Source organism: Coffea arabica, chromosome 6c (genome assembly GCF_036785885.1).
Source record: "Coffea arabica cultivar ET-39 chromosome 6c, Coffea Arabica ET-39 HiFi, whole genome shotgun sequence".
NCBI lineage: Eukaryota > Viridiplantae > Streptophyta > Magnoliopsida > Gentianales > Rubiaceae > Coffea > Coffea arabica.
Window position 1 is genome coordinate 19,970,853 of NC_092320.1, and position 27,800 is coordinate 19,998,652.

Here is a 27,800-nt window from a genome sequence, read left to right on the forward strand (position 1 = left end):
TCAAATTATCTCCTCTCCACTGTCAACCTCCGTCGCCAGCCACCCACCACCTCCTCCTCCTCCTCTTATCCTTCTCTTTTCATCCACCTTTGAGTTTACATTGTAATTGAGAAAGTAGAAGAGGAAATCTGTAAATGCAGACGAGTGGGTTCCCCAATATTCCAGTGCTCAATATTCCAGCCCTCCATTTCTGAAGAACAAAAGTTGCACGATGTTCAACTCCCAAAACTCCCAGCACCAGCACCATCAACACCAGCAAAACTCCCAAAATGATCTTCATCCTCAACAACCCAAGCTTGCTAGATCACCCTCTGTTCTCCAACGTTTGAGGTCCATAAATTTCTACCACTACAGATCTGCCATGATTATAGTTCAATTGCAAACTATTTCAAAACCACCCCAGATTCAGATGCCCATTACGATTTTGAACGAACCCATCAATCCCAAAACCTCGGAGAGTCTCACTCCCAGTATATTTTTGAACAAGCCCATCAACCACAAGACCTTGGAGAATCTCACTCCCAATACATTTTTGAACAAACCCGTCAAGAGCAGCCAGCGTTGTTCTTGTCTTGCTTCGACATTCGGCATTCGAAAAGACTTGATTCGGCATTCGGCATTCGGAAAGACTTGTCTTGCTTCGGGTTCGGCACCTTCTTGTCTTGATTCGGCATTCGAAAAATTGTGATTCGGCACCTTCTTCTTGTCTTGCTTCTGCTGAAGCCTCTGTAGCAGGCAAGCAATGAAAGACTAAGAAGGAACAACCCCACAACCACATGCCAATCGGCTGGGAAAGGTAGCCAACAAAAGCAGTAGCAGCTTCCAGTCAAGAGGACAAGTTGGGCCCAACACTAACTGCTATGCAGGGTGATCGCCGCTCTCTTGAACTGTGCATCCATTTGATGTTAGATGAAAGTACTTGATCTCCTTAGACATCACATCTTTGGAGGGTTAACGGGAAAGAGGGGTGGTTGAGAAAATTAGTCGATAAGAAAGGAAAAGAAAGAAGGGGAGGCGGAGGCGGCAAGGAGGAAGGAGGGGTGAGGCAGAGGAAGAATTAAGAAGTTAATTAAAAATATTAAAAATCCCTTCAAAAAGTTTTAAATTTAAAAATACCCCAAATACTAATAATTTTTTTAATTTACTCAGTTTGATTACAATTCATACCTGAAGTTCCAAAAATGCCCTTGTTTAATATTAAATTAGGAGATAAATTGCTTTTAGGTGGTGGCGCCGCTGCAAAAGTCCTTAATTGGATCCAAAAATTAAGTTTATGTATTAAATTGGCCAGAAATAAAAGTTAGGGACTAAATCGACTCTAGAAAAAAGTTTAGGGACGAAAATGGCCATTTTCCCTTTTTTTTTTTGGCTGAAAAGTTAGGTGGACGCGTGCTGTCTCAGTTTCCAAGCCCCAACTAGCCACTGAACTGCTACTTCGAGCTTCACAGTCACTTTTTTGAAGTTGTCTTCTAAGGAGGCCATGGCAATGAATCCAAAGCTCCTCTTGACTGCTACAGCACTTGCAGTTCTCTCAGTCATCTGGGCCTTCGGCACAACCAGTAATATGTTAAGACCACCAGCGATAGAGGGCTCCCGTGATTTGCTGCATAAGGCAGACACAGTTAATCTAACAGGTGCAGTTGGGCCAGAAAGTCTTGCTTTTGACCCCAATGGAGAAGGTCCCTACACTGGTGTGGCTGATGGTCGGATTCTCAAGTGGCAAGGTCATCAACTTGGCTGGGTTGATTTTGCAGTCACCTCCTCTCAAAGGTGGAAAACCTTTTGTCTTTATTCTTCATCTTTTTTTTTTTTTGTGGCATGTCGTAGAATTTGTTATGGTCTTTTGGACAGGTTTTGAGCTCCTTTTAGTATTCTTGTTGGCCTGGCATTTCTTGCATATTTGTTTCATTTACTAATTGATTAGAAGGGAGGACTTATTTTTTGTTTATGCCTGCATTAAATAACCACAGGACTACTATCGTTTATACAACATATAGTCTCATATTTGCGGTCCTTTCCTAAGCAGAGTAATTGCTATTATGATAACTCACATTCATTCTATTTTGCAAAATTAGCTTTTTCGACCTCGCATGTTCGATAGGGAGGAGATTCTCAACAATTGTAAGGTGCAGTTGCACCAAAGAATTCATGGTTGGGATACTCCAATTGAAAAATTATGTGGTTTAGGTTGAAAGTTGGAAAGATTAAGAAGTTGTGATGGGACCCTGACTGATCAATGTAACTTTAGTTTCTGCATTGTCTAGTGCAATTAGAGCTGGTAATTGTTGAGGCCTTTGAATCCTGTTTGACAGCACTAAAAGACTGTCAAGGATTGTAGTTGAGTTTCACAAGGGTTACATCCCATGGTCAATACAATGGAGTTTTTCCTAGGGTTATTATGGGTTGGTGGGGTTGGAGTCTAGGAGTGTCTCACCCTGGCTAGTGAGTGCAGCAATTCTGGCAGGATTTGTTGTAGTACCAAGTTGCTAATGTAAAGGGACTATTTAGGCCATGCCCTGGTAGATAGCTCTTTGCTAGTGGCCTACTTCTACTATTATAACTGATAAAGAAGAAGAGTTTACATTTTGTAAAAGCTAATAGTGAACAAAATTGTGTTGGATTTAGTTTTTAATGTGTGAATATAACATATAATCAACATTTTACATGCAACTACGACTTTTTTTCAAGTACTTTGCTCTTTTTTTTTTTTTTTTTTTTTACTGTAAGTGGAAGGGCTCAAACCCAGAATCTTTCACTTACACTCCCTTTCCCCAGTGGAGTACTTTGCTTGCATATAGATATCTTTAGAACCTTGTTTATTGCCAAGAGAATAGGAAACAAAAAAACCAGCACCCTCCATTTCCTGTACATCAAGATTTGCATTATACATGTTAATGAGTCTTTATGTTTCTTCAGTATGTCCTTATTCAAACCCTCGAAATGACAGAAAATACTATCATTTTAATGCATTTGATCGTTTCTGTTATACAATTCAGTTTGAAACAATTAATCTTATTGCTATGTCATAACTTTCAGGGAACAATTGTCGTTTCTGTTATACAATTCAGTTTGAAACAATTAATCTTATTGCTATGTCTTAACTTTCAGGGAACAATTGATTTGAGGATAACAAAAGTATTTTAATTGTTCATGAACTTTTCCATATTATTTTGTTGTTGAAGATTATTTTTGTCTCTAGTTTTGTCATAAGTGCATCCAAATGTTGCAAAGCTTCAATTTCAACTTGAACAAATTTATGATCATGAAGGATCTGCATGCTTGTTTCGACATTTGAAATCTTCTGGTCTTGAAATAAAGTTATAGGAGAGTTGTGAAATCATTGTCTGTCAAGGCCCAAAAATAAATCGTGGTGATTTATCAGACCTTGGGCTGTGACAACATCATGTAGAGCTGAGGATCCTAGAGTTGCACTCCACCACTTAAAGAGATCAGTTCTATGAAAGACCCCTAAATGTGACGTTGAATTGACAATGAGGTGATCCAGGAGAAAGAGTGTAAAGGGCCTGCTCTGTCCCCATTGTTCTAATTTCCCACCAGTCCTTAACTTGTATTATGGAGCTTTCCAATAAGCATTTTTTTAAAATCTAACAAGATGTTTGACATTTCATTCTAAAGGAAGGACTGTTTTCATCCATTTGCGCCGCATATGGAGCATATATGTGGGAGGCCTTTAGGACTTCGGTTTGATCGGAAGAATGGGGATCTATATATTGCTGATGCCTATTTGGGCCTCCAAGTGGTAGGGCCAACTGGAGGCTTAGCTACTCCACTGGTGACAGAGGTTGAAGGTGCTGTTCTACGCTTCACCAATGACATGGACATTGACGAGCATGAAGATACCATTTACTTCACAGACTCAAGCACAGTATTCCTGCGAAGGTAGTTTTACTTATGCTTCACAAACTCTTGCATTGTTGGAGTTAGTCCCAGACTAAAACTGGAAGCAATTAGCTAAACTACTTCTATTGGGCAGTCTGAAGTATATATGATTTAATACAGTGCAAGTTGAACACAATTTTCAATCATAATCCCTGTTGATCATTTGCTTTATTCCTGGATAACTTAGAATCTTATACATGCATACTTAGTACAAGCAAAGCAAGTAGTTCCATCTCATAGTGTTCATTTTGTTTTACATTGCTAAAGAGTTGTTTGGGACATTGTATTGCATTATTTGTGAAGAAAAAATGATCAAGATTTTAGATGTAGGCTCAAGGTTAGTGAAGTGGTTATACGTACAAGCTAGGCCCCTAATAGAGTTAACTGTATTTTTGCAAATAATACTTTGCGGGCATAGAGGAAAGAATGTACTTGTGTAACACCTTCTCTATAATCATATGCAGCTTGGGGATATGCTGAATAAGGAATTAAACTACACAAATATATTGCTGTTTCTTTTGGAATGCAGGCAGGTGCTTGATAAAATATAGTCTTTGATGACCTATTTGTTATCTCTGATGCTTCTAATATTTGTTATCTCTGATGCTTCTAAATGTTGATGTTCATTTAGAATATCATGTACTCTATAATTTAGTGCTGGGGAGATAGCTGAGGAATGTGACCTCTTGCTTTAGGCAATGGTGTTGACTTAATTGCGCAAAAGTTGCTTCTTTATGCATTGCAACAACTGGTTCTGAAATAATTACTTGTGGCTAGTTTTGGGGAATATGAACTGCCAGTATTTGCAGACACTATTAGAAGGAGGGATTTCAGTTTTGCCTTTGGATGCTATTCTATCATTGAGCTATCTACTCAAATTGATTGAATGTGGTAAACTCCTTTGTCTGCTCCAATCAAGCAGCACTGTAATTAGTTTTACAGATAGTCCTCTTAGATCAGTTTTGACTTTGGTGCTATTCTATATCAAGCTATCTGGTCAAACTGAATATAGACAACTCCTTTGGCTGAACTTATTCTACTTCTGGAGCACCTAAAATGCAAAAGAGATTAGAAACAGTGTTCATGCTTCTGTGAAAAACTACATATCATGAGATAAGATGCATAGTAAGAGACACTTCAATTAAAGCTATTCTGGGTTTCCAGTCGGTTGTCCTTACGCACTGAGCAACTCTGTTTTCATCTGGCAAACTTAATCCAGGTACTAGTAACTGCATAGTTGGTAATTTAACTATCCTATGTTAATGTTTACTCATTTACCTTGTTTTTGGCAAAATACCCGACCACAACTGGTGCTATTGTTTGCCTAATTGCACTGACCACAGCTGGTGCTATAGTTAATTCATATCCACTATTAGGCAAAGATGTAGATAAGATGGCAGCCTGGGGGAAAATTGATAGATTTAGTTGTTTGGCGTTCTTTATTTTCTTTTAAATATTCTTATCCGACTGAGGCACTGCTGTTGATTATGCTTAAATATGTACATTCCATGACATCCAATTTGACATCATCTGATTAATTAGTCCTGTAATGCTTCATTTTTTATGCTGTTTTAGGCAATTTATATCGTCAGTCTTGAGTGCAGACAGGACAGGAAGACTGATGAAATATGATAAATCCACCAAAGAAGTAAGTATTTTGCTTCGGGGACTTGCTTTTGCTAATGGTGTGTCTCTAAGCAAAGATCAGTCCTTTGTGCTTGTGGCTGAATCCACTACTTGTAGGATAGTGAGATTCTGGCTTCGAGGGCCTAATGCAGGAAAACATGATACTTTTACTGAGCTACCAGGATTTCCAGACAATATTAGAAGGAATTCAAAAGGAGAGTTTTGGGTGGCTTTGCATGCAAAGACTGGACTTCTCATAAAGTGGGTCATTGCCAATTCTTGGTCTGGGAAGACTTTGTTAAAGCTTCCCTTAAGCTTCAAGCAACTGCACCATTTTTTAGTAGGAGGGCAGGCTCACGCAACAGCAATAAAGCTTAGTGAGGAGGGTGAAGTTTTGGATGTCTTGGAAGATCTTGATGGGAAGACCCTGAGGTTTATCAGCGAAGTTGAGGAGAGAAATGGGAAGTTGTGGATTGGATCTGTTTTGATGCCTTTTATTGGAATCTACAATTTGGACTAAGGAAACAACGGGTTCATTGCCTTGCACTAAAATCCCAGAATACGATGGACATTCTCCTGTTTTTCATATTCCTTTGGGGGCTTAGAATGCCCCGGGGGCCAGACCAGCACTGCCTATTGTAGTAAATCTCGTTAAGTTCTCATTTAGTACATGTTGGAGTATTTTGATAAAATAGTTAAATTCTCAGTTAAAGGTGTGAAAAGAAATTGGTGATATTTTCTGCAATGTATAGGTGTTTGAGTGGTTTTGACTAAAGACTTATTATATGAAATTATGGCTTCATATAATAAGTTTTTATAACTTACAATACAAATTTGAATGTGTTTTGAATGGCCAATAATTTCAGCATTTACTTGGTGTCTTATTAGTAGTGTAGGTTATGTTTGCCTAATTTTTCTTCACCTATAAATATGCATAGTTGAGATAGAAAAAGGTGAAACAACTTATGTTTTGTAAGCTACAATTCATAAGAGAAAAATATCTACTACTCTGTTATTTTCTATCACAAAGAAAAATCAGTGTTAGTGGAGCCATACTCTCTTAGTTGTGCAGACTAATGAGAGTGACAAGAAGTGTGGTTGGACTGTTGTATCCTGGGGGTGGCAAGCCGAAGATTCTGCTGCACCGGAATTGATTGTTCTGCAGAGGCTTAAATCATCTTAAAGAAAGCAAGATATCCGTGCTTTAGCGCTTCACATTTGTGATATTATTATATTATTATATTAACTATTTTATTATTATTATAACTATTGTTAATTTTTCTATTTAACATTTGTATTTTTATTCTAGCAGAACAACAGTATATACCTTTACTCAAAAATTTAATTCTTTTGACATCTTCTGATGTATATGCCTGCTAGGTCCTTTGGCATATGAATGGTGCCTGCACTGCGAAGACCCTGCATTCTTTAACTATAGCTGCTATTGACTCTAGACTTGGTTCCTCTGAACCTCGCCTCTTCTCACACCTTATTTTTAATGATTTTAGGGTTTTGTTCTAAGTTCTTATATGAGTAGCCGGTTCATGGTCACATATATTTTACCTTGAATCATGTAACTTAACGTTATATTTTGCAAAAGAAAAGGGCAAGGCAATAAGACTAAAAAGCCTAGTAGAGAAGGTAGTTTTTGGTGGTCTAAACTCCACAGGATGCATTCAGGAAAAAAATGGTGGTACATTGAAATGAAAATCAGCAGCGAGCTCCATGTTAACTTTATTCATCAGAGATCGTGATTTTTATTCTGGGCAATGGCTGCGTTTGGCTTCATGGCGCTTGAAGTTCAACTTGGTTGCTCATATTTTTTTTTTTTTAACAGATACTTGTTCGAGAATGCTGTAGTATTCCATTTTTCTTGATATCCTTGGTAAAGAACCACTAAAATACTAGGGACACGGTTCAAATATATGCTGTGCAGATTAAATGATTCACTTTTACTGAACAATATGCTGGTTTTCCGTTACATGACATTATTTGTTGCTCAATATCTAGTCTTGGACCATAATTTTTCTTTCGAAAATTCATTTGAACCAATTTGCTAGCTCTGGGGGCTAGGACCTAGGGCTCGGCTAAGACCCTCCCCAAATTTCGAGCCTCGGCATCTTGGACCGAAAAGTTGCGTTTCAAAATGATAGATTTGAAATCTATTATATTGATATGATTGATGTGATTCACGCCGCTTGATACGTGAACCGTTTAATATGATAAGAATAGCAACTTATATGTAACAACGTGGACTTACGGATTCTTATAAGATCATCGTGACAACCTGATTCCCCACAAACAATACTTGTTCCAAAGATTATATATACTACTACACTCTTATCCATTCAGGTGACGGATTACTCCTACCAGCAACTCCCGAATTTTTGTTCAACTCTCTTACATTCGTTTATCAGAGCTACAATAGGGGACAAGCCTCAGCTCCTTCACTATCTTCTTCTGTTGCTGTAGTTGCAGGCAAGCAGTTCGGCTTAACCGAATCATGCCTGCACACTAGCCAAGTATATGACATCAATTAGGATGCTATCAACTTAGATTTGTCTACATTTTGGGTCTACTATACATGCAGCTCAAGTTTCGGTTCTTGCCTGTCTGTTGCTCAAACAATATCTTTCCAAAGTAAGATTTCATCAGTGATATCTAAAATGCACCCTTTTCTTTAACCCATGTATGAGCTAAAGAGAGTTACTATCATAATCAATTTCTTAAACAGAAAATTAACGATGCAACAATAACCATAATCTGTCTGATGGAAGTACATTGGCTTTGATCCGTGGGGTGGGACTAAAGAGGCTATCGAGAAAACATGGGCCATTTGTTGGAAGTTAACATCATGGACTGAATTCAGAGAAGGGCTTATTGTACTTCACCTAGTCCATTATGCTTTTCTCTTTCAAGTTTGAAAATGAACTAAAAATGCTTTGATTAATCGCTTTATGTTAACTAATATAAAACTCCTTTCAGTACTCCTCTCTTCATTTTAATTAACCAAAATGACATAAATGCTCAAGAAACTTTTATTTTTTAACAAATTGAATGCCAAAAAAGCTTAGGTACAGGACCATAATAATTTACACTTTTTTTTTTGTAACTGGGAGATTTTGTATTCAAGATCTCCTATTTACAATCCTTCTTATCTTACCGTCCAACTAACCCCTCCCTAAACATAATAATTTACAGTGACTGTCTTGAATTGTAATTTTAAAAGAACATGCAATTTATCTCGAATATTCACTAATAGAACTTCTAGAATAATTTGTTTTCAAGTACTTATTACACTTTTTTCAAAAATAAAAGTTACATTGTAAGGTGAGAAATACATAGCCTATTATACCTTTTGAGCTCAAAAAGCTTTTTTTCGATTACAATTATGATTTATTACTCTAAGAAATTGTAAAATATTTAGGGTTACTTGCAATCAAAATCTTCTTGCACACCCTTCAAATCTTATTTAGCTCAAATGATAAGCATGCGTAGGAGGAAAAAATGCATAGTAAGGGTGTACGAGAAATCATAATCTGTAAAGATATTTCACAAATGAGGGGCTGCACAGATATTGGTTTGCTGAGTTCTCATATTCCATGAAATGTAACTTTGTATTCGATAATTACTACTTAAAAATTTCTTCTGATGCCTCCATTTTAATGTGTATTAAGGAAATTTATGAAAGCATGAAAGAGGAAAATAAAAATCCAGTAAAGAAGTAACAGTACGACTAGGGGACTTGCTTTTGTCAATGATGTACTGGCCAAAACCACCACATGTTGAATGATGAGATACTAGCTTGGAAGCCCTAATGCTGGAAAACATGATATCTTCCATGAGCAACCTGGATTTCCAAACTATATTAGATGGAACTCATAAGTGAAGCTGTGGGTTGGATCAGTTATGGATACCTATCTTGCATGATTGAACTTACCACTTGGACTGCAGAACCCTGCTGTAAATTGTAATTGCTTTTATAGTTTGCTTTGCTCCCTCTCTGTCCCAAGATGGCAAGTTTTTCTTCTTCTTCACATGCATATACAATATATATTGCTTGCAGCTTTTCATCAAACATTAATCAAATGACTTTATTCCTTGTTTTGTGTTTTTTCTAGGAACTTGGCCCTCCTTGATGTTCATGTCATTGTCTCTTTGACAATACATAGATTTTGTTCTTATTTTGTGTGGCCTAAAGCGGCCATGAAGTCGTTATTGTCTAGGGTAGTGAATTCCCATTAGTTCTCATGTGGAACATCAAGAATTAAGTTTCATTGAAGTAGTGTCGTGTACGATCTGATGGCTTTTCTGTGCTAGCTAGGTCCTTTGATCAACAAATGTAGCACTATTTAAACTGTTTATTTATTTTATGCATCTTTTATTTTCAAAAAACAAAAAATGCAGCACTATGATTTATCAATCCATGGCTTTGGTTGGATACGATTATTATACTTTTTAAAAAATTTGATATATACTTATGGATCAAATTATATTTATGCATTAAGTTGGTATACATAGATAAAATTTACATGTAAAAGAAAGTTATATGATGGTTTATCAAATCATGTAAGAAATACAACTATACAACCATACAAAATTACCAATCGTGGTCCACATTCTTCAAGTACATCTCCTCAGTTGATTTCAAGCATAACTCCTCAGTTATTGCCCGACAGATGTTAGTCCCGTACGTAGACTCGATCTGCATTGTTGCAGTTGGAACTGGGAAGCTAAGAAGACCATACGGTGTCCAGTGGTCCATAATCCTTGATACATGGAAACTATACAGGAAAAGATAGCCATGTGTTGAATCTGAGGTTGAAACAAAAATTTCATCATGGCCAGAGTTAGGGGGAGTGACCACAAGCTCCAAAAGTCCTAAAAAATTAGGGTTCTTCCCCTGTAAGGAAATTGATGAAAATTTTCAGATATCTGATTTATAAACTAAAACATTTGCCCCAACAAAGTTTGCATGTGGATAAAGTTCGCCTCATAGATATTCTTCCTCAGTCTTTGAATTTTGTGCATTGAACACCATGTATAGATATCCAATCTTGTTGGGCTCTGGGAGAGCCAAACTTGGGGAGAATTTAACCATGAGTTAGAATGGGAACCACAACCATGGGCTTGACACTACATCCAAATCCAAAACCTTAAGGCATTGGGTCTATGGATCATTCCCACTTATATGTTCCTCATTCTACTCATCTCACTACAAGAAAAATGTCCTATTATGACATACCTATAAGGACACTTTTTTGTAAGTGTCATTTTACATGTTTTATGAAGACATAAAAAAGTGAGTGTCATAATAAAATAACATGAACCAAATACCATTGCACTTTGTTTTATATTTTTCTAAAGGGATAATTTCAGAAACCTCCCCTGAGGTTTCTGACAATTTCACTGACCTCCCCTGAGGTTTCCACAATTACACTGACCTCCCCTGGCAGAACTTGGGACCCAATTGCTGACATCATATAATGCAAAATTACTATTATACCCAAGACATTTTGTGTTTTGGATAGTATTGGATTGCATTTCTATTTATTTAATGTATGGTTATGAAATTTGTAATGATATTACTCTTGGATTGCAGCTTTGGTTTGCACCTTATTACTGTTAAGGTTTTATAAATGATTGTTTTAGTTCTTGGATTGCACCTTACCTCCAAAATTTGGGAATTTACCCAAATTTTTCATTTTCTAATATTCCTACAAATATGCAAAATTATGCATATCCCTCAAATCTACCCAATATTAATGTTTTGTTAAACTCTAAATAACAAAAATATGAAATATATTATTTAAATATATTTTAGTTACACACAAGTTGGATGGGTAACTAGTGTGTCAGAGAGTTGCCATAATCTCCTTAAACCCGCATGCGGGTTTAAAGAGTATTCGGATATTCTCATATGCACATATGCAAATCGAACCAACCGGATATCTTATCCGTATCCCATTTTTTTAAATAAAAATCTTATAAATTTGAAAAATAAAATCAAATTTAGATGTATTAGGGTTTTAAAAATATTATATAAGTGATAAAAATTTTATAAATTGTAAAAATAAAATCAAATTTAAATAATTAAATGTTATATTTGCATAAGAAATAATACAATAATCATAATAATGATAATACAATAATATTGATGTAATAAAACTGCCATTAATTTAAATATTTACTTATAATGCCCAAAGAGCCTAATTACCAATTTTTTCTTCTCGCGCTCAAATATAACATTAACCCGCATGCGAGCTAACCTTGAAATAGAAAAAACACAGAATCCCGCTTGCGGGTTTCAGCGTTATTATGCAGGCCGGATTTTAACCTGCTTGCTTGTGAACATGTACCACATTGCTTTGAATTTTTGTGATAAGAGGAAAGCTTTGTCTGATGAATGTATTTGTGAAATGACCTGAGTGGTGGTAGATGGGTTAATTGGGTCGGTTGCGTTACCCAATTGTTTATATCCATAAGTAAAATTTTATGATTCCCATACCCATCTATTCATGGGCGGTATGGTAAATGTAGTTCAATGGACAAGTCAAAAAACGAGTTTGGCAACCCAATTGACAAGTCAGGGGAGGTTTCTGAAATTATCCCTTTTCTAAATTGAAAAATTTGATATGTCAAATTAGAATAGCTATTAGGGCATTACTTGTGAATTTCAGCAGAAGTAATAGGAAATTGAGATAGAAACGACGTAGTTTTGTCACTGGTATAAATGAAATGGAGAAAAAGCGCGGGGAAAAGAAAAAAAAAACGCTGCAAGGAAAATTTTGCCGCTTCACTAAAGTTTGCCCAATACATTTCTCTTTGAAAGGTCTCCGCCTCTTACAATTCACACCAAAAAGTTCCCTCAGTTTCTTCTCCAAATCTAAACCCTTGGACCCTATTCACAAAATCCATCATCGTCAAAATCAATCTTCCATTTCTGCCTCTTTTTTTCATTCTTTAATCCCTACCCTCTCTCTTTCTATCTTGAGTTTTTAGATGCACTCCAATTTGACCAGAAGAAGAGAAGGATGGTTTAGTGGTTAAAAGGTAAGTGTATTATGGGTTTTTGAAAATCATATGCTTTGCCTGCCCACTGAATTATTTTCTCCCCTGTTGCTAGTTTGATTTTTTTTTCTTTTTTTAAAATCTGATTTCTATGTTGAGTATTAATAATGTGATGGAGAAAAACATGGGGCAATATTAAAAGCAGTTGGTTGGTTGATTGATTGCTGGTTTTTTTTTGCTGGTATCTAATGTAATGCCACATAGAATGTGTCCGCCTCCTTGTTTCGGCCTTGGGGCCATCGACAGTACCAATTCAGGACTCAGGAGGCAGTCCCATTCTCCCACCGCGGCCGATTGTTAATATTAAGCAAGACAAACCCATCAAACCCTGCCGTGTGATCTGGTATTTGGCGACTAAGCCCGATCGATCAATTGAGGCTTCCTTTTGCAATCCTGTTGAATTTCTAAGCACCTTTTGCATTTACTTTAGCCTACTGATTCTACAAAGTACTTTGGTAGTCAGGTAATAATACGCTGATACAAAGTATAATAAAGTGTATAAAAATAGTGGTAGAGTTTTTTTTTAAATTCAAGTACAAAAGTGGAAGGGAAAGGGGAAAAATGGATGTCTGAGAATTGAATCAGGACATTATGATTATGTAGTTAATGCTTCTCTCAATCGAATTGGAACTTGGGAATTGGTTTCTATTCCTACGTTAGTGCAACTGGGCTGGCACAAAATATAGGATATAGAATCCCAGGTGCTTTACTTCTATTGACTAGTAACTACTAAGAATGTCAAAGATGGTGTACTGTTCATGTCATTTGGTTTCGGAAAAACATGTAAAATTTGGCAAAGTCAGAACTAGTGAATTGGGAAAAAAGTTAACTGTTAGCAATTGTTTGAGTTGTAGTTGAGTTTCCAAACTTGATTCATATTATGGTAATATGGCAATTAAGTTTACCAGAAAAATAATTGGCACCAATACAGAGGTTTCTAAATTTTAACTTGTAAAGCAAAGTTGGTCCCTCAAACATGAACATAAAATCTTTTTATTTCTTTAGTTTAGATAAAATTCCTGCTATCCCAATGTTTTTTATGAAAATGTTATTCAATGAGAATAATTTGCATTTGTGGTTTTCTGTTCACATGGGGAAAATGTGCATGCCTTGGATCATTTTCATGCATATGTTGGTGCATTTATATATGTACATAGAGAAAGTAAGCTGATGCCTTGTTCTGTTTGCTTCATAATAATGTGCATGCCTTGTTCTATTTGCATAGTAAGCTGATGCATTTATATATGTTGGTGCATTTATATTTTCATGCCCTGTTCTGTTTGTTTCAGAATAATTAGGAAAAGTCATTCAGCACTTTTGGTTCTTTCTCATTTTTTTAAAATATTCTTCAAGAAATTTGCAAGCTGATGTTATTTTTCTTCTTGAATAATTAGAGAAGTACGTACAGCACCTATTCAAAATATTAAAATTTTACTAAAGTTCATTAATGTTTCACCACAGGTTTGAATTAAAGATAGCTATCTGTGAAAAGAAATCATTTTGAAGACGTTGCACATTGATTTCGCTAGAGGTACAAGCCAACTTATATTCTCATGTCTTGTGCTTTTATCTCAAACAGTGACCTTCTCGTTGACTTCCAAATAGCTTCTTGGTATCATAATAATTTTTTTGTTGTATGAGTGATGCTCTTTGTTAATATTATTCTTAATTGCTTTCTTTTGCTTATATATGTATATGTATATGTATGTATGTGTATATTTTAAGGTTAAATTTGTCATGGTTACCGAATATGGATAAAACTTGGATGCAAAAGAATAGACGAAGCAAAGAATATTGGAATGGTTTGCAAAAATTCTTAGATTATGCATTCCAGAATTCAAGTATAAATGGGATGATATTATGTCCATGTAAAGAATGTAAGTGTGGTGTATGTATTACCAGGGAGAATGCAGAACTTCATTTGAAAGTTTATGGTTTTGTTAAAGGATACACCCATTGGGCAGCTCATGGAGAATTTGTTTACTCTAGTGCACCAAAACCTACTTCCTATGATATCTCACATGGGGTACGGGATGAACTTGATGACATGCATGGTTTGGTTCATGATGCAATGGGAATTCCTGAACAAGATTATACAAGGATAGATGGAACTGAATACAAAAGCCAATTGCCCAATGTAGAAGCTGAAAAGTTTTACAATCTAATTGATAATTCTAACAAAGAGCTTTACTCTGGATGTAAAAGATTCTCAAAACTTTCCTTTATGATTCGGTTGCTTCACCTCAAATGCCTTGGTAAATTCAGCAACAAAATTTTTGATATGTTACTTGATTTGTTGAAAGAAGCCTTTCCAGATGCAATGGATGGTTTGCCTAAGTCTTATTATGAAGCTGAAAAGTTAATGAAGGAATTAGGACTTGGGTATGATAAATATGATGCATGTCCGAATGACTGCACTTTGTATTGGGGGGTAGATGCAAGAAGAAAGCATTGTGAAACATGTAAAGAATCTAGATGGGTTAAATCTGAAAATGATCCGACTGGTGAGGGAAGAAAAATACCGCATAAGGTTTTATGGCATTTTCCCCTAAAACATAGGTTACAACGCCTATTTATGTCCTCCAAAATTGCAGGCCATATGAGATGGCATGCAGAAGGTCGTACTAAGGATGGTAACATGAGGCACCCTGCTGATTCTCTATCTTGGCAAACATTTGACTTTCATCATCTAGAATTTTCTCAAGATTCTCGTAATGTGAGGTTGGGCCTAGCATCAGATGGATTTAACCCATTCAAAAATATGAGTTCAACTCATAGCACTTGGCCGGTAATATTGATGCCATATAATTTGCCGCCATGGATGTGTATGAAACAACCGAACTTTATGTTGTCATTGTTGATACCCGGTCCATTTGCACCAGGAAATAATATTGATATATATTTAAAACCTCTCATAGCAGAATTAAAGGAATTGTGGGATGTTGGAGTGAATACATATGATGCATCAAGAAAAGAAAACTTTCAACTTCGTGCAGCACTTTTATGGACCATCAGTGACTTTCCAGGTTATGCAATCCTCTCCGGATGGAGCACTAAAGGAAAACTTGCACTAAAGGAAGAAATCGTATGCTCAAATTCGAAAGAAATTGGTAAATCTTTTAAACCTTTTAGTTTCATTTAGTTTTTTCTTGTATCACCTAGTGGTCTTATGAAGACTTCATTTTCTATAGATGAAAAAATTAGGTCATCTCCCATCACGAGTTGATATGTTCGAACACTGTTATACTGACTCAAACGGAAACCCGGGAAATGATGACGTTGCAGCTACATTAGTAAGTTATTAATTGGTTGATGAAATTAGTACTCTAAATGACTTAAATTGTCTACTAACTTAGGACTGATTTTATCTTCATTAATGTAAGATAATCGACTTTAGTAATATTGAATTTTTTCTGGATTTTAAATACAGCAAGCTTTGAAGGAAAAAGTTAGCCAACTTCCCCCTGGTTCTAATGATGATGTTGGTCGTAATGATGCATTTGCCCAAGTATTTGGGGAAGATAACAATGGGTGTGTGCGCATGTATGGTCTAGGTGTGACACCATCAGACAAATAGGGTAACGTACCTAGTCGCAGCACTTGTCAGCGTATCGTTATGGAGCAAAAGGCAGCAATTTCTAAGATGGAAGATAAATTTGCTGAGCAAGATCAGCAGCTGAAAGACCAAGCCAAAGAACTTGCAGAGCTCAAAGCAATGGTGTGTCAGCAGCAAAATAGTGGCTCAAAAACTGGTGGCTCGATAAATTCAACGTCCTCTAATCATGTTTCAAAATCTCCTATGGGTGCTCGTTCTCTTCAGGTATATTCATGATTATTTTTCAAGAATTTATTGTGATTATACCATATGAGGATACTCACTTTTGTTGTTTGAAACTTGTTGATTCATTAAACTGCTATTTTGTTTGGTTATATTGAATAGTAAAACATGGTAATTTCAACTTAGTAAAGTCATGGTTATTAAGTTTTATTGCTGAAAATTGGAGAAATGCTCAAAATGCAGGGGAAACTCTACCAAATTTTTAAAAAAAATAAATCTACCTAATTCAATTCTATGACTTCAAATTATCTTGTAGGAAGGTGATTGGGTGGATATTTTCAGCTTGTTTGATCCAACAAAATGTCTAGCTATTGGTCGTCTCCAAGGAATTGATCCTTCTAAAGTTGTTGGTGGACAACCATTAGGACCATGTTGGTGTGAAATACTAGTACAAATCGTGATGGAACGCAATGAACAATTGATTAGGCCTTATGGGCTATTGCAAACAATTGAAGATGCACTTGGTGCACCGATTGCTTGGCCACTGAAATTGGTATAATTTGACACAAGATTGTTCAAGTTTTTTTCTTTACAAATATTTGTAAGTTGGATGGATAATGAAGTGGTGTTCTTACTTAATCTACTAATTTTATAGGTGAAGATTCATGAGGATTGACAGTAGCCTTTTGTTTGGAGAAGCAAGAGTTGGACAGCAGCCTTTTGTTTAGAGAAGCAATACTAGTTTTTGAGTTAACTTCAAATTTGTGGAATATTTTGTGTTCTTGAGAATGTTGCTGGATTCTATTGCAAGAGTTGGATGACAGCCTTTTGTTTAAAGAAGTATTAATGCTAGTTTTTGAATTAACTTCAGATTTGTGGAACTTTTTGCTTTATTTAGGATGTCACCAATTTTTTACTTTCAAGCAGATTTATATTCTTTGGCATAGTGGTTGTCTTACAATTGCATATTATGTGTTTGGCGTATTGTATTAGGAGATTAGAGTAGAAAATTTAGATGAAAATTGCACAAAAAAAAGACATCTATTGAGGCACTTGCCAATGCCTACATTGAAACTAATGCACCTAGTAAAACCACGTATCGTGACACTTTTTGAGTGTTTGGAGATTCCTTTTTACAATGGTAGAAAATGCCTTGAAAGACAGGTAAACACTACACTATAAACTGCCTCCATTAATGTATATAATGCACTTCATTGTGCCTAGACAATTACTTTTTGGCAACACGTAAAAGTGTCCTAAAAAGGGCAAAAATGATACCAAGTAAAGTGCCTTTATAGGGCATCTTTAGAGGCATTGGTGTGTGCCTATTTGCAATTTCTATCATGGCAATTGTGAATGCATCAAATTCATTAAACATGACGTTAAAAAACGCCTCCAACCTTTTCCAAACGGGTAGTTTAGTAGACATTTGATGTGTGCGCCTCAATAGTCTAAGTGCCTCTAAAAGTTTCCTATTGCATCATTTTGTTGCGCCTCCAAATATAATTTTTCTTGTAGTGTCTCTTTCCGATGTGGAATATTGATTCACACTTGATATCCCAACAAATCTTTCAGTGAATTAGCATGAGAGAGCATGAGATTGGCTATGAAGGATGCACATATTTGGCAGCTGGTACACTTCTTGTTTGCATATGATATTGTAGCTTATCAATTTGTCATTCTTGTCAAGTGTGCTTTCTCCACATTTTGTGTATCCGACAATCAGCACGATGACTAGCCTTGCAAAAGTGCAAGAAAAGAAATCTATGGAGGATATTGAGGCATTTGGGCTCAGTCTTTGGTGGCTATGGGGCATCTGAGGACACAAGCTTTAAAATTTGTTCAACTACTTCATATAATCTTGTTTCCCTGTTGGACTAAATGAGTAATTCAGTATGTTTACCCATTCCATTTCCTCATTGGCATATCTTAAACTGAACACTTTTAACAAATTCCATTCTGGATTCTTTATTAAATTTCAAGTTTTAAAGAGAATCTGATGTAACGTTTCAGATTTGATGTCACAAGTAACACTAAAGGTCACCTGGAGAAGCATTTACACAGACTATTTGGAGGGCAAATCTCAATCAGTTTCCCGTCAGAAAATCAGCACCAAGTAAGAAGCTGATTTTTTCTCTTTTTTTTTTTATGTGAATATCAAAATTTAATACACAAGAAATTATGTAGTTCTTCAGATTAATTAACGTGATGCTTGACAATAATGTTTTGCCACCAAACGGCAATAGCCTTTCTACTACTGCCATGTAATCTTGCCTTGACTATCAATCACTGTCTAAATTTCTTAATAAAAACTTCTGGGGTCATACTTAATTATTAACTTAGTATTCCCCCCTCCGAAGTAGTACTTTTCTTTAAGAATAAAATTTCATTCACAAATCAATATCTTCGTAACGAATCGTGGGGTAAGACGAACGTATACATTTGAAAGTATACATCATGAAATATGCATGAATGAGTCTCCCTAAGGAGAACCAAAGGTAGAAGAGAACCGGGGGAGATAGAATTCAAGACCTGCATTTTGGTAGTTGCCGGCCCCCTAACTAGTACAAAGGCTAAAATTGTGAGAACTGTACTTTGAATTTTTTACGTATCCTCTTCGAGTCTGTATTATCATCGTAAATACTTCGGTTTCTTGAAAATTAAAAAGGGTTCATATTACACCAGCTAGCGACCAAGACAGACTGTGCAAGCCACTACGGGGGGAAAAATGTTAAGCCGTACAAGTTAATTAATTAGTCAGCGGGCACAAGCCATCCTATCACATCATCTTAGGGAAAAAAAGAGAGGTTCATTTAACCATTTATCAGCCAAAAGCATCAATAATAAGTTTAAGTTTTATTTGGAGGAGAGATAGGTTAGATGGTATCAAGAGAGGAGAGTGTAAGTAAGGGTTTTTGTATTCAAATTCTCTCAGTTATAATAAAAAAAAGGTTTAAATTTTATCTTCCTTCGAAACTGTTAGCTGTAAAGTTGGCTATAAAGCTGGTTAAGTAGTTTGGTGGGCACAAGCTATCCTATCATATTACCCTCAAAATTAGATAAATGAAATTAAAGTTAAAACCATCACCAAATTATACTATTTGTCTAGCCATGGAAAATTGAATTGCTATCCAACCTATCATATAAATCTAGCTAATAGTAGTGAAGCCTAACATCCACTATCTACCAATGAAAAAAAAAAAGAAAAATTGACCCTTTAGAGAATGGTCCTTGTTTGATCAATTTTTTGTTATATGCCATCAGAATCATGTCCTTCATGAATGGTTGGAAAACAAAACCGGTACCGTTGGAAAAACCACAAATTCTTATCCCCATCCTAGCTTGTCTACCACCAATTTGATGTGTAGTGCAAAGCCCACAGAAGTTTTGTCCTACAAGAATTTGATTGGAATCTTTTCCAGTGACGAGGTCCATGTCAGCCATACCCTTATCCTTGCGAGGGCGACAGGGGTGGTGTTAATTTGGCAATAAAATTTCTTTGTCGGTTGACATCTACCTTCTATTCCATGGAAATGCTTGAATAAACATCAAAGGGCACTTGATTGATGGTTAACAATGCTCAAAAGTTACTTTCTCTCTCTCTCTCTCCATTTGGGGTCAAGTTGATTTGTTTCTGGTGAAAATTCATTAAGGATTTGGAAGCTAATCTTCTTCCTTTGAAGCAGTGCATGTGTAAAATAGTATTGTCAGTTCACAGTGAGCTAATAAATGTGAATTACTAGTGTAACATGAGGTAGATATACGATCAATAATACATGCATATGTAGTTTATGCTATTATTTGAAGGATTAATTTTTTATATTCTAACATTATATACATATACACTATTATATCTGGATGCATGACAAGTAATCTTAATACATATTAAAATTCAAGTTTTATACATATAAAAGTGCATTTAAATTCAGTAGTCTATATAATTGTCATTATGTATACAAGATTAATCGTTCTTATAATAGGAAGCATATTCTAGTACTAAAAATATGGACAAATGATATTGCCATGGTCTAGTATAATGATTTTAAGTACTAAAATTAATTATCCTTCCAATGTCCTAAAATTGTCTTTGGGAGAGTAATGTAAAACAATTTTATTGCAACACTGTGATTATGAACATGTGATATATCACCATCCACAAATCTATCGACAGCAATTGCCCGGATTTGTTCCCCGAAATGCTCATCAGTTATTTCTAAAAAGCGAAAAGTTTAGATTCATCTGCTATTTCAAATGATTTTCATGCTGGAAGGTACTTTCAATTGCCTCTCAGGCTCTAGAATGGAATTTCAAAGGTAACATTTTTGCCCATTTTCATTGAAAGCTTAGTGCTATTGAGCATTTAGTAGTTAGTACTGCTAGTAGTGAAGAATTGTCAAGGAAAGGGACACATCATTCCCATTCATGAAAACGTGGTAGTTTCACCAACTTCCGGTACTCCTTACCGGCATCTCCAATAAATTGCATGCCTGGTTTTATTGTTTGCATTGCATTTTTTTTGAACTTTTTTGTAAAAAAATTATTATAACGATTTGATATATGTTAGCTAACAAAATGATTGAAAATTTTGTCCACGAAAAATGTAGCAATTTTTCTTTAAAAAGAAGCAATCCAAACACACCCTTAATTCTTAGAGGACATTTGAAGTAATTGAAATTAAACTGAATCTCCTCATGTTTGCAGCATACTTTCTTTTCTTTTTTTTTTTTTAACCTTCCCACCTTCCGCACGCCCTTTCCACATCTAACTGTTATGCACGGGATTCGAGCCCCAGACTCGGTGGCTACTCGACCGATCTCAGTAATTGTGTTTATAGCATACTTGACTCCATCAAAACAATTAACTATGGTAATATGAAAATTACACTGACAAACACAAAGTTAAGTGGAAATTGTTACCAAAAATAAAATAAAATTCAGTAACTTTATTCAATCTTTTATTCATGTAAAATTTTAACCTGCTAATGGGGTGGCTGGTCCATTACTAGAGCATAAAATATGGACATACTCTGGGGGCAGGGAAAAAAAATGCTCAGTAGTTCATTATCAAGTCTGGTGAATAACGTGCACATATACCTTGTACGCAACGTCGAACTTTACTTATAAACATTTCTAGCAATTAAACATATATCATATATGTTTACACAACTGAGCGTATAAATAAATTCCACCAAACTAGTAACGACAGTTGAGACTCTTTTTTCTTTTTTCTGGGCTCTCTTTTCCTATGATAAACAGCGAAAGCTTTCAGTATAGATGCTGAAAACATCACTATATAAACGTGGCTCTACAGAATGAGAACATGAATGACCTTACGCAGTTCCAAGTTTTCAACATCTTGTGTATATTTATCAGGTTTAACTCAACTTTTACTAGCATTAGCATGTCAGTCACCCTAATACACATTATTATTTTTTTTTCCTTTTGAGAAGCTAGTGTACACTTGTATATATATATATATAGGCTCTATTTGGGAGCCAAATTTTTTGTCATGTTTTTAATAGACAAGTTTTTTTTTTTTTTTTTGTAACTTTGTTTACAATAACCCTGTAAAAAAAGCTCAAAGTTTTTAAAATATATACCCGAAAATCCAGAAACACACAAAACTTTTTGTATCTTTCCCTTCTTTTTTTTCCTCTTCTCCCACCTCAACTCACCGCTACCGACACCACCGCTGGCGCCCAAAAGTTTTTCTCCAAATCCTTTAACTGTACAAAAGTTTTCTTTAAATTTTACGTTAAGTTACAGTAAAATTTATTATAAACCCTCAAAAAATACACCATCCAAACGGACCCATGTTAGAAAGCAAGACTGTGGCAATAATATATAGTTCTAAAATCGGACAAAAATTCTATCGGTTTAACATACCATAAAAAGTCAATTGTCAATTTAGTTCCCAAACTAATTAAATAACTCAAAACTGAATATAAAGCCAAAGGAGTCGTTTGGCCATCACATCCCCTGACATACATAGTTTCCGTATCCTTCGCAAAAGCCATTTCGGAATGATGAACTCACGGAGTCTTCTTCTCTTTCGAAAATCCATCACCTATAAGCTGTTTCTTGCAGCCACAGCTGCAGCAGTCCTAATATCTACACTTGTCTCAGTCGAACCACCAGAAAAATTGCCTACAAAAGATGATAATGAGCATCGTCAAAATCAGCAGCTGCACCCGGAACTTTTTCAGATTTTTGGTGCAGCCGGCCCCGAGAGCCTAGCATTTAAAAAAGATGGCACAGGAGCTGCTGCTGCTACTGGCCCTTATGCCGGAGTTTCCGACGGCCGCATAATCCAGTGGCGGGGAAACGAGAGCCGGTGGGTCAATTTTGCTATAACAACCCCAGACAGGTACTTAGACTATTGTGAATTTTCTTTCCACTCTTTGTCTTTGCATGTTTGTCAGTTTGTTTAATTTTATATACTACTTGATACCATCAACTTAAAATTTTAAAGTTAAACCTGCAGAAAATCTGATATAATTTATGATATAATCTGATATAATTAGTTTGGAATCTATTGCATTGCCACATGCAATTAACATAATATCAGTAATTTATGGCATTAGGAGCCAGAAAATAGTTTTCTTTGGGGAGGGGGGGTGAATATTGGGGTCAGGGGGTGTATGGTTGGTGGGGAGGAGCTGGAATGCATAGCAAATTTGGTCAGTTTTGGGCAACAAAATCCATCAGTTACCACAGTACTGTCATATATATGGTAGAATTTGAGGTACAGTTGATTGTGACGGTTAAAATTTTTTACGTTAAAGTTGAGACTTTGTACCTTAATATAAACAGGGAAAAAAAAGTGAATTTTTTCTTTTTAATTTATCTTGAAGTATATCTTGTATTCATTGCTTGTATCACTTTGAATTAATCCTACTTTCTTTAAGAATAAGTCCATACTGAAGTAAATTTGGAGGAAAACCCTAACTAAGTTTGTTTGTATGTAGAATTTGGGTACATTGAATTAACATGACCATGCATGTGAATGCTTATAACTATAAACCCAAATTTTATTTTCACAGCGTCCGTTGTTAAAATGACAAAACTATCCCTTCAGAATCGAAATTCTAGTGAAACTTGAGAAGGGTAAATTTGATATTCTATCAAAAGATTGCTCTGAGCATGAAATCTAGGTTGTGGCATTTTCACTAACCATAATTATATGGCCCTTATTATGTCATATTACTTAGAAGGGAAAAGGACCAAAAAAAAAAAAGATATGCCCATCATTAGTACTTTTTTTTTTCCGGAAATGATAGAAATTTTTATTTCTAATAAGAGAAACCATTACAATATATGAGCAAGGACTCAAACTTGAACTTTACAAAAGTGTACTAAGACACTGAGGATCAAGAAACTCCTCGTCAAAATGGATGTGCATTGCTTTCTTACTTAGTTTATTACTAAGTCTATTCATACTACCATTACCTGGCTGACTATCAAATTGACTAAATTTTGGGGTATGATGTGCATGAGATTAAATAAGTGGGGCGGCTTTCCGTTTTGATTGCATACTTCATTCTAATCATATTCCAAATCATAGTGAATTATTATCAAAATTTATTTATTTATATCATTAAAATATTTTTCAATCACATTTTTATCTCATATGCATTATAATAAAAAGTATTACAGTGTTTTTTTTTTCAAAAAAAATTATTCCAAATAATCTACTATCAAAACACACTCATTATTCTATCATGATTTGGGTCAAAATCACTCTATTCTTGCAACAATTTAAGATTCACAAATTGATGGTTATAGGTCACCTTTGTTGTGTATACCATGGTTTTCGTCAAAGCCACAAGTTTATTATTTTTTACAAATAAAAAACCCTTTTTCTAAATGTAAAACGTTTGTTGGAACTAGAGATTCAATTATTTGAAAAAATTTATCTATAAATAGAAGTAACTCATACTAGTGATTACTAGAAAAGAAAATACTTAGGCTGGTTTTGTAGGCCATGTACTTTATGTAATTACATTGTTTGCATTGCTATTTTTATACTCTATAAAGGTACAAATATTTAAAACACGTAGATCTACAAGACTAAATTTACCAAGTATTTCTTTATCTACTACATTCTAGCAAAACCAAGCTCATACATGCATGTGCCCTCGCCCCAAACCCTACTTCCTGGTTTGTTGGAATTCTTTGACAAAAAAAACCCCCTACTCTCTGGTTTGATCGAATTGTTTGTGACGAAAAATATCCCCTGCTCTCTTGTTCGATGGAATTGTTTGACAAGGAAGTTTTGATTGTGTTTTATTGTTTTCTTTCTTTCAATTTTCAACAGTAAATGAAAGGCTACTATATTGACATATGCTTTATCCAATCTTTCTTGTGGATTATAGAAGAACAATTTCGATAAATCGTAAGGAAGAATTGATCAATGGGCTCTTAAATTGGGGTAGGCTTCCCTGACCTACCAAGACAAAAGGGCAATAATAAACGCAACAAGCTGAGAAGTAGGAACACAAACATCAATAATAGGGCACCATGACATATCACTTCATATCACCTTTCCATTGTACGTTGTTAAGACAAGTTTTAACATGATATTCATTCTATTTTGTCTAATCATTGTTATTTAATTGGTAACAATATAGGCACTTAAACTTCTGTATTTATGAATTCCTCCATCACACGTGACGATGACTAAGACGAAATTACACTTGTTTAAGGTTTAAAAGAATTAGGTGATGCGATATTACATCTAATTTAGCTTGATTGTGAGTTACCGCAATTACTTGAATTCGACTCCCGAGTGATTTGATTGATTCGATTTGTTCATAGGACTTTCTAAATATAGTTAAACCCGTCACAAAGGGTTTAGTCACAAGGCAGCTAAAGTTTGTCTCTTCCAGAGGATTCCCTACTTAAAGCTGTTCGAACTTCCATAAATAGCGAACCTTCAAGATGTCCCAAAACACCTAGAAAGTTAGACACGTAGTATTTGGTTTGCCAAAAAATATCAAGACGACTTTGGATCCTCTTTAACATCATTCGGCTTCTTGTGCGGACCATGTGGGAGATGCGCTGGCCCAACATTATCTTCATCTTCGAAAATAAATAAAGTAAAATGAATTCTTGTAAGATTCAGGATGTGAACCAGGGACATAAAACTCTTGCTACAGCCATTTCCTGACAAACTTTTGTCAATAATTCCGTAGACAGATTTTTGCCCGGCAAAGAATTTTTGTTTTTGCCCATAATTCTTGGATAATTTGATCTTTTCCTGAGACTGCTTGTTATTGTCTCTATCAGAACTGGTTGTGATGGTTCACACGATCACGTGGAGGCGGAATCCAGATGTGGGAGACCATTGGGCCTAAGTTTCAATGAGAAAAGCGGTGATCTGTACATTGCAGATGCTTACATGGGCCTACTTTTGGTGGGCTCCAGTGGTGGATTGGCAACATGTCTAGCAAAGGAAGCCCAAGGAATTCCTTTTAAGTTTACCAATGGTGTGGTTGTTGATCAAACAAGTGGCATAGTATATTTTACTGATAGCAGCACAAAATTCCAAAGGAGGTAAATTTGTGCATCATTTTTTATTTTCTTCAAGGCCATTCTTGTGAGCTGCTGAATATATACTTATGGGCTAAAATTTTTCAACTGAATATGCACGAAAGAGTTTGTGGTTTGGCCCATTTCTCAACCTAAACTGGAAATGGGCGACTTTGGGCCAAATGATAACATGAACCACTCTGGATTACATTTTTATTTCACATATCTCACATCATTAAAAAACAACAGTAATTATTTCAAATAAACTCCTATCCAAACACACAATATCTGCAAAGTTTGGTTCTAATTTAGATTTTATGACACTCTCATATTTTCTTTAATTCTCTGTGAAAGTTGTTCATAATTTAGAAAACTAGGAGGGGGTGCTTAAATGGATACTTATTGAAGGAAAATTTCAATTAATTTCCATCGAATTCAATTTCTTGATATTTCTTTTCAAGTTGTTCCAATATCTATAGAATATATCATTTTAAGATTTTTTTTTTTTAAAGGTATGTGGTCCAAAACCTGAAAAGATTGTAAATTCTGACTCAAAATGTACTTTGAACAACTGATGAGGCTTATCCAGGCAAAGGAACTCATCAACAAATAATGGTATAATGGTCCCAACTACCACTGTCATCAAGAAATGCCCCTTCGTAATTATATATATTGCATCTTTTTTTTTTCCTAGTAGGGGCGTGGTGGGATTTAAGAAGTGGGAAAGGAGCACGAAGATTAGAGCTGAGGACTACTATTCATTGCATCTTGTATAGTCTTCAGTATTAGATTATCCCATCTTCACATGTATTAGGCTCTATATTGTCCCTACTGACTGTTACAAATTACCCCCAAAAAAAAAACTGTGCTTTGACCCAATCCAATCCATAACCTTCTCCATCTGATAAGAACAAGTCTACATCCCAGGGGAAATTATATATGTTGTGGAGTTGTGACTGGACTGAGTCATTGTGTCAACTGAAGTATCAACAATTTGAAGCCCTTAATCCAGATGGTACAAAACAATAGACTGGAAGTGTTGTTATTAACTTATTATCAACATCCTCTTAAATAGTAAAGAAATCAGCTGAAATATTTGTAGTCAAATTACTTACTCATTTCATTTCATTATTTCTTTTTCATTAGTGCAACTCTAAAGCTTTTAGATTATACATGTGTTGTTAGCAACAATGACACAAATTATAATTCCTAAAATTTGCAGGGAATACATTTCTGTAATACTTAGAGGTGACAGCTCAGGAAGACTGATGAAATTTGATCCTGTAACTTATAAAGTCACTGTTCTTCTAGATGGTCTTATGTTCCCAAATGGAGTGGCATTGAGCAAAAATGGTGATTTTCTTCTTGTTGCTGAGACTACAAACTGCAGAATACTGAAATATTGGCTTGAAGCATCAAGGGCTGGAAAGGTTGAACCCTTCGCAGAACTTCCAGGATTCCCAGACAACATCAAAAGGAACCAAAAAGGTGAATTTTGGGTGGCAATTAATTCAAGAAGGGAGGGTGTTTTTAACTGGATTCTTTCAAATCCTTGGTTACGAAATTTTCTAGCCATACTCCCTTTTGATTTTACTAGAGCTCACTCATTATTAGCTGATTATAGAGGGCACGGATTGGCAGTTAAATTAAGTGAAAATGGTGATATAATACAGATATTAGAGGACAAAAGTGGGGAGACATGGAAATGCAGTAGTGAAATAGCTGAAGAAAATGGATATTTGTGGATAGGATCTGTAAAATTACCTTATGCTGTCAAATTAAGAGTCTCACAGTAATATGAACTTCTGAAATTGAAATTGACTTTGTCACTTCTACGAAAGTATTGGAGAGAATCGTAAGAGCATCAAAATGTCAAAACATTTAGTAACTAAGTA

At 35.5% G+C, this 27,800-nt stretch overlaps 4 protein-coding genes across 4 annotated transcripts; all 4 read left to right on the plus strand.

Annotated features, from left to right (window-relative positions):
* Positions 1–1,388: 1,388 nt before the first annotated feature.
* On the plus strand, positions 1,389–6,394 carry LOC113694042 (protein STRICTOSIDINE SYNTHASE-LIKE 10-like). Its single transcript, XM_027212894.2, has 3 exons — positions 1,389–1,770; positions 3,637–3,900; positions 5,476–6,394. Exons 1-3 carry the CDS (start codon positions 1,481–1,483, stop codon positions 6,044–6,046), a joined length of 1,125 nt encoding a protein of 374 aa, XP_027068695.1. The 5' UTR covers positions 1,389–1,480; the 3' UTR covers positions 6,047–6,394.
* A 7,953-nt stretch (positions 6,395–14,347) lies between these two features.
* LOC113693107 (uncharacterized) lies at positions 14,348–16,174 on the plus strand. Its single transcript, XM_027211685.2, has 4 exons — positions 14,348–15,101; positions 15,192–15,682; positions 15,789–15,890; positions 16,028–16,174. Exons 1-4 carry the CDS (start codon positions 14,348–14,350, stop codon positions 16,172–16,174), a joined length of 1,494 nt encoding a protein of 497 aa, XP_027067486.2.
* Positions 15,716–17,247, plus strand: LOC140008010 (uncharacterized). Its single transcript, XM_072051655.1, has 4 exons — positions 15,716–15,890; positions 16,028–16,417; positions 16,692–16,928; positions 17,031–17,247. Exons 2-4 carry the CDS (start codon positions 16,214–16,216, stop codon positions 17,049–17,051), a joined length of 462 nt encoding a protein of 153 aa, XP_071907756.1. The 5' UTR covers positions 15,716–15,890; positions 16,028–16,213; the 3' UTR covers positions 17,052–17,247.
* Positions 17,248–22,287: 5,040 nt separating this feature from the next.
* LOC113692025 (protein STRICTOSIDINE SYNTHASE-LIKE 10) lies at positions 22,288–27,734 on the plus strand. The gene is made up of 3 exons (XM_027210361.2): positions 22,288–22,741; positions 25,663–25,929; positions 27,128–27,734. Exons 1-3 carry the CDS (start codon positions 22,398–22,400, stop codon positions 27,699–27,701), a joined length of 1,185 nt encoding a protein of 394 aa, XP_027066162.1. The 5' UTR covers positions 22,288–22,397; the 3' UTR covers positions 27,702–27,734.
* The last annotated feature ends 66 nt before the right edge of the window (positions 27,735–27,800 follow it).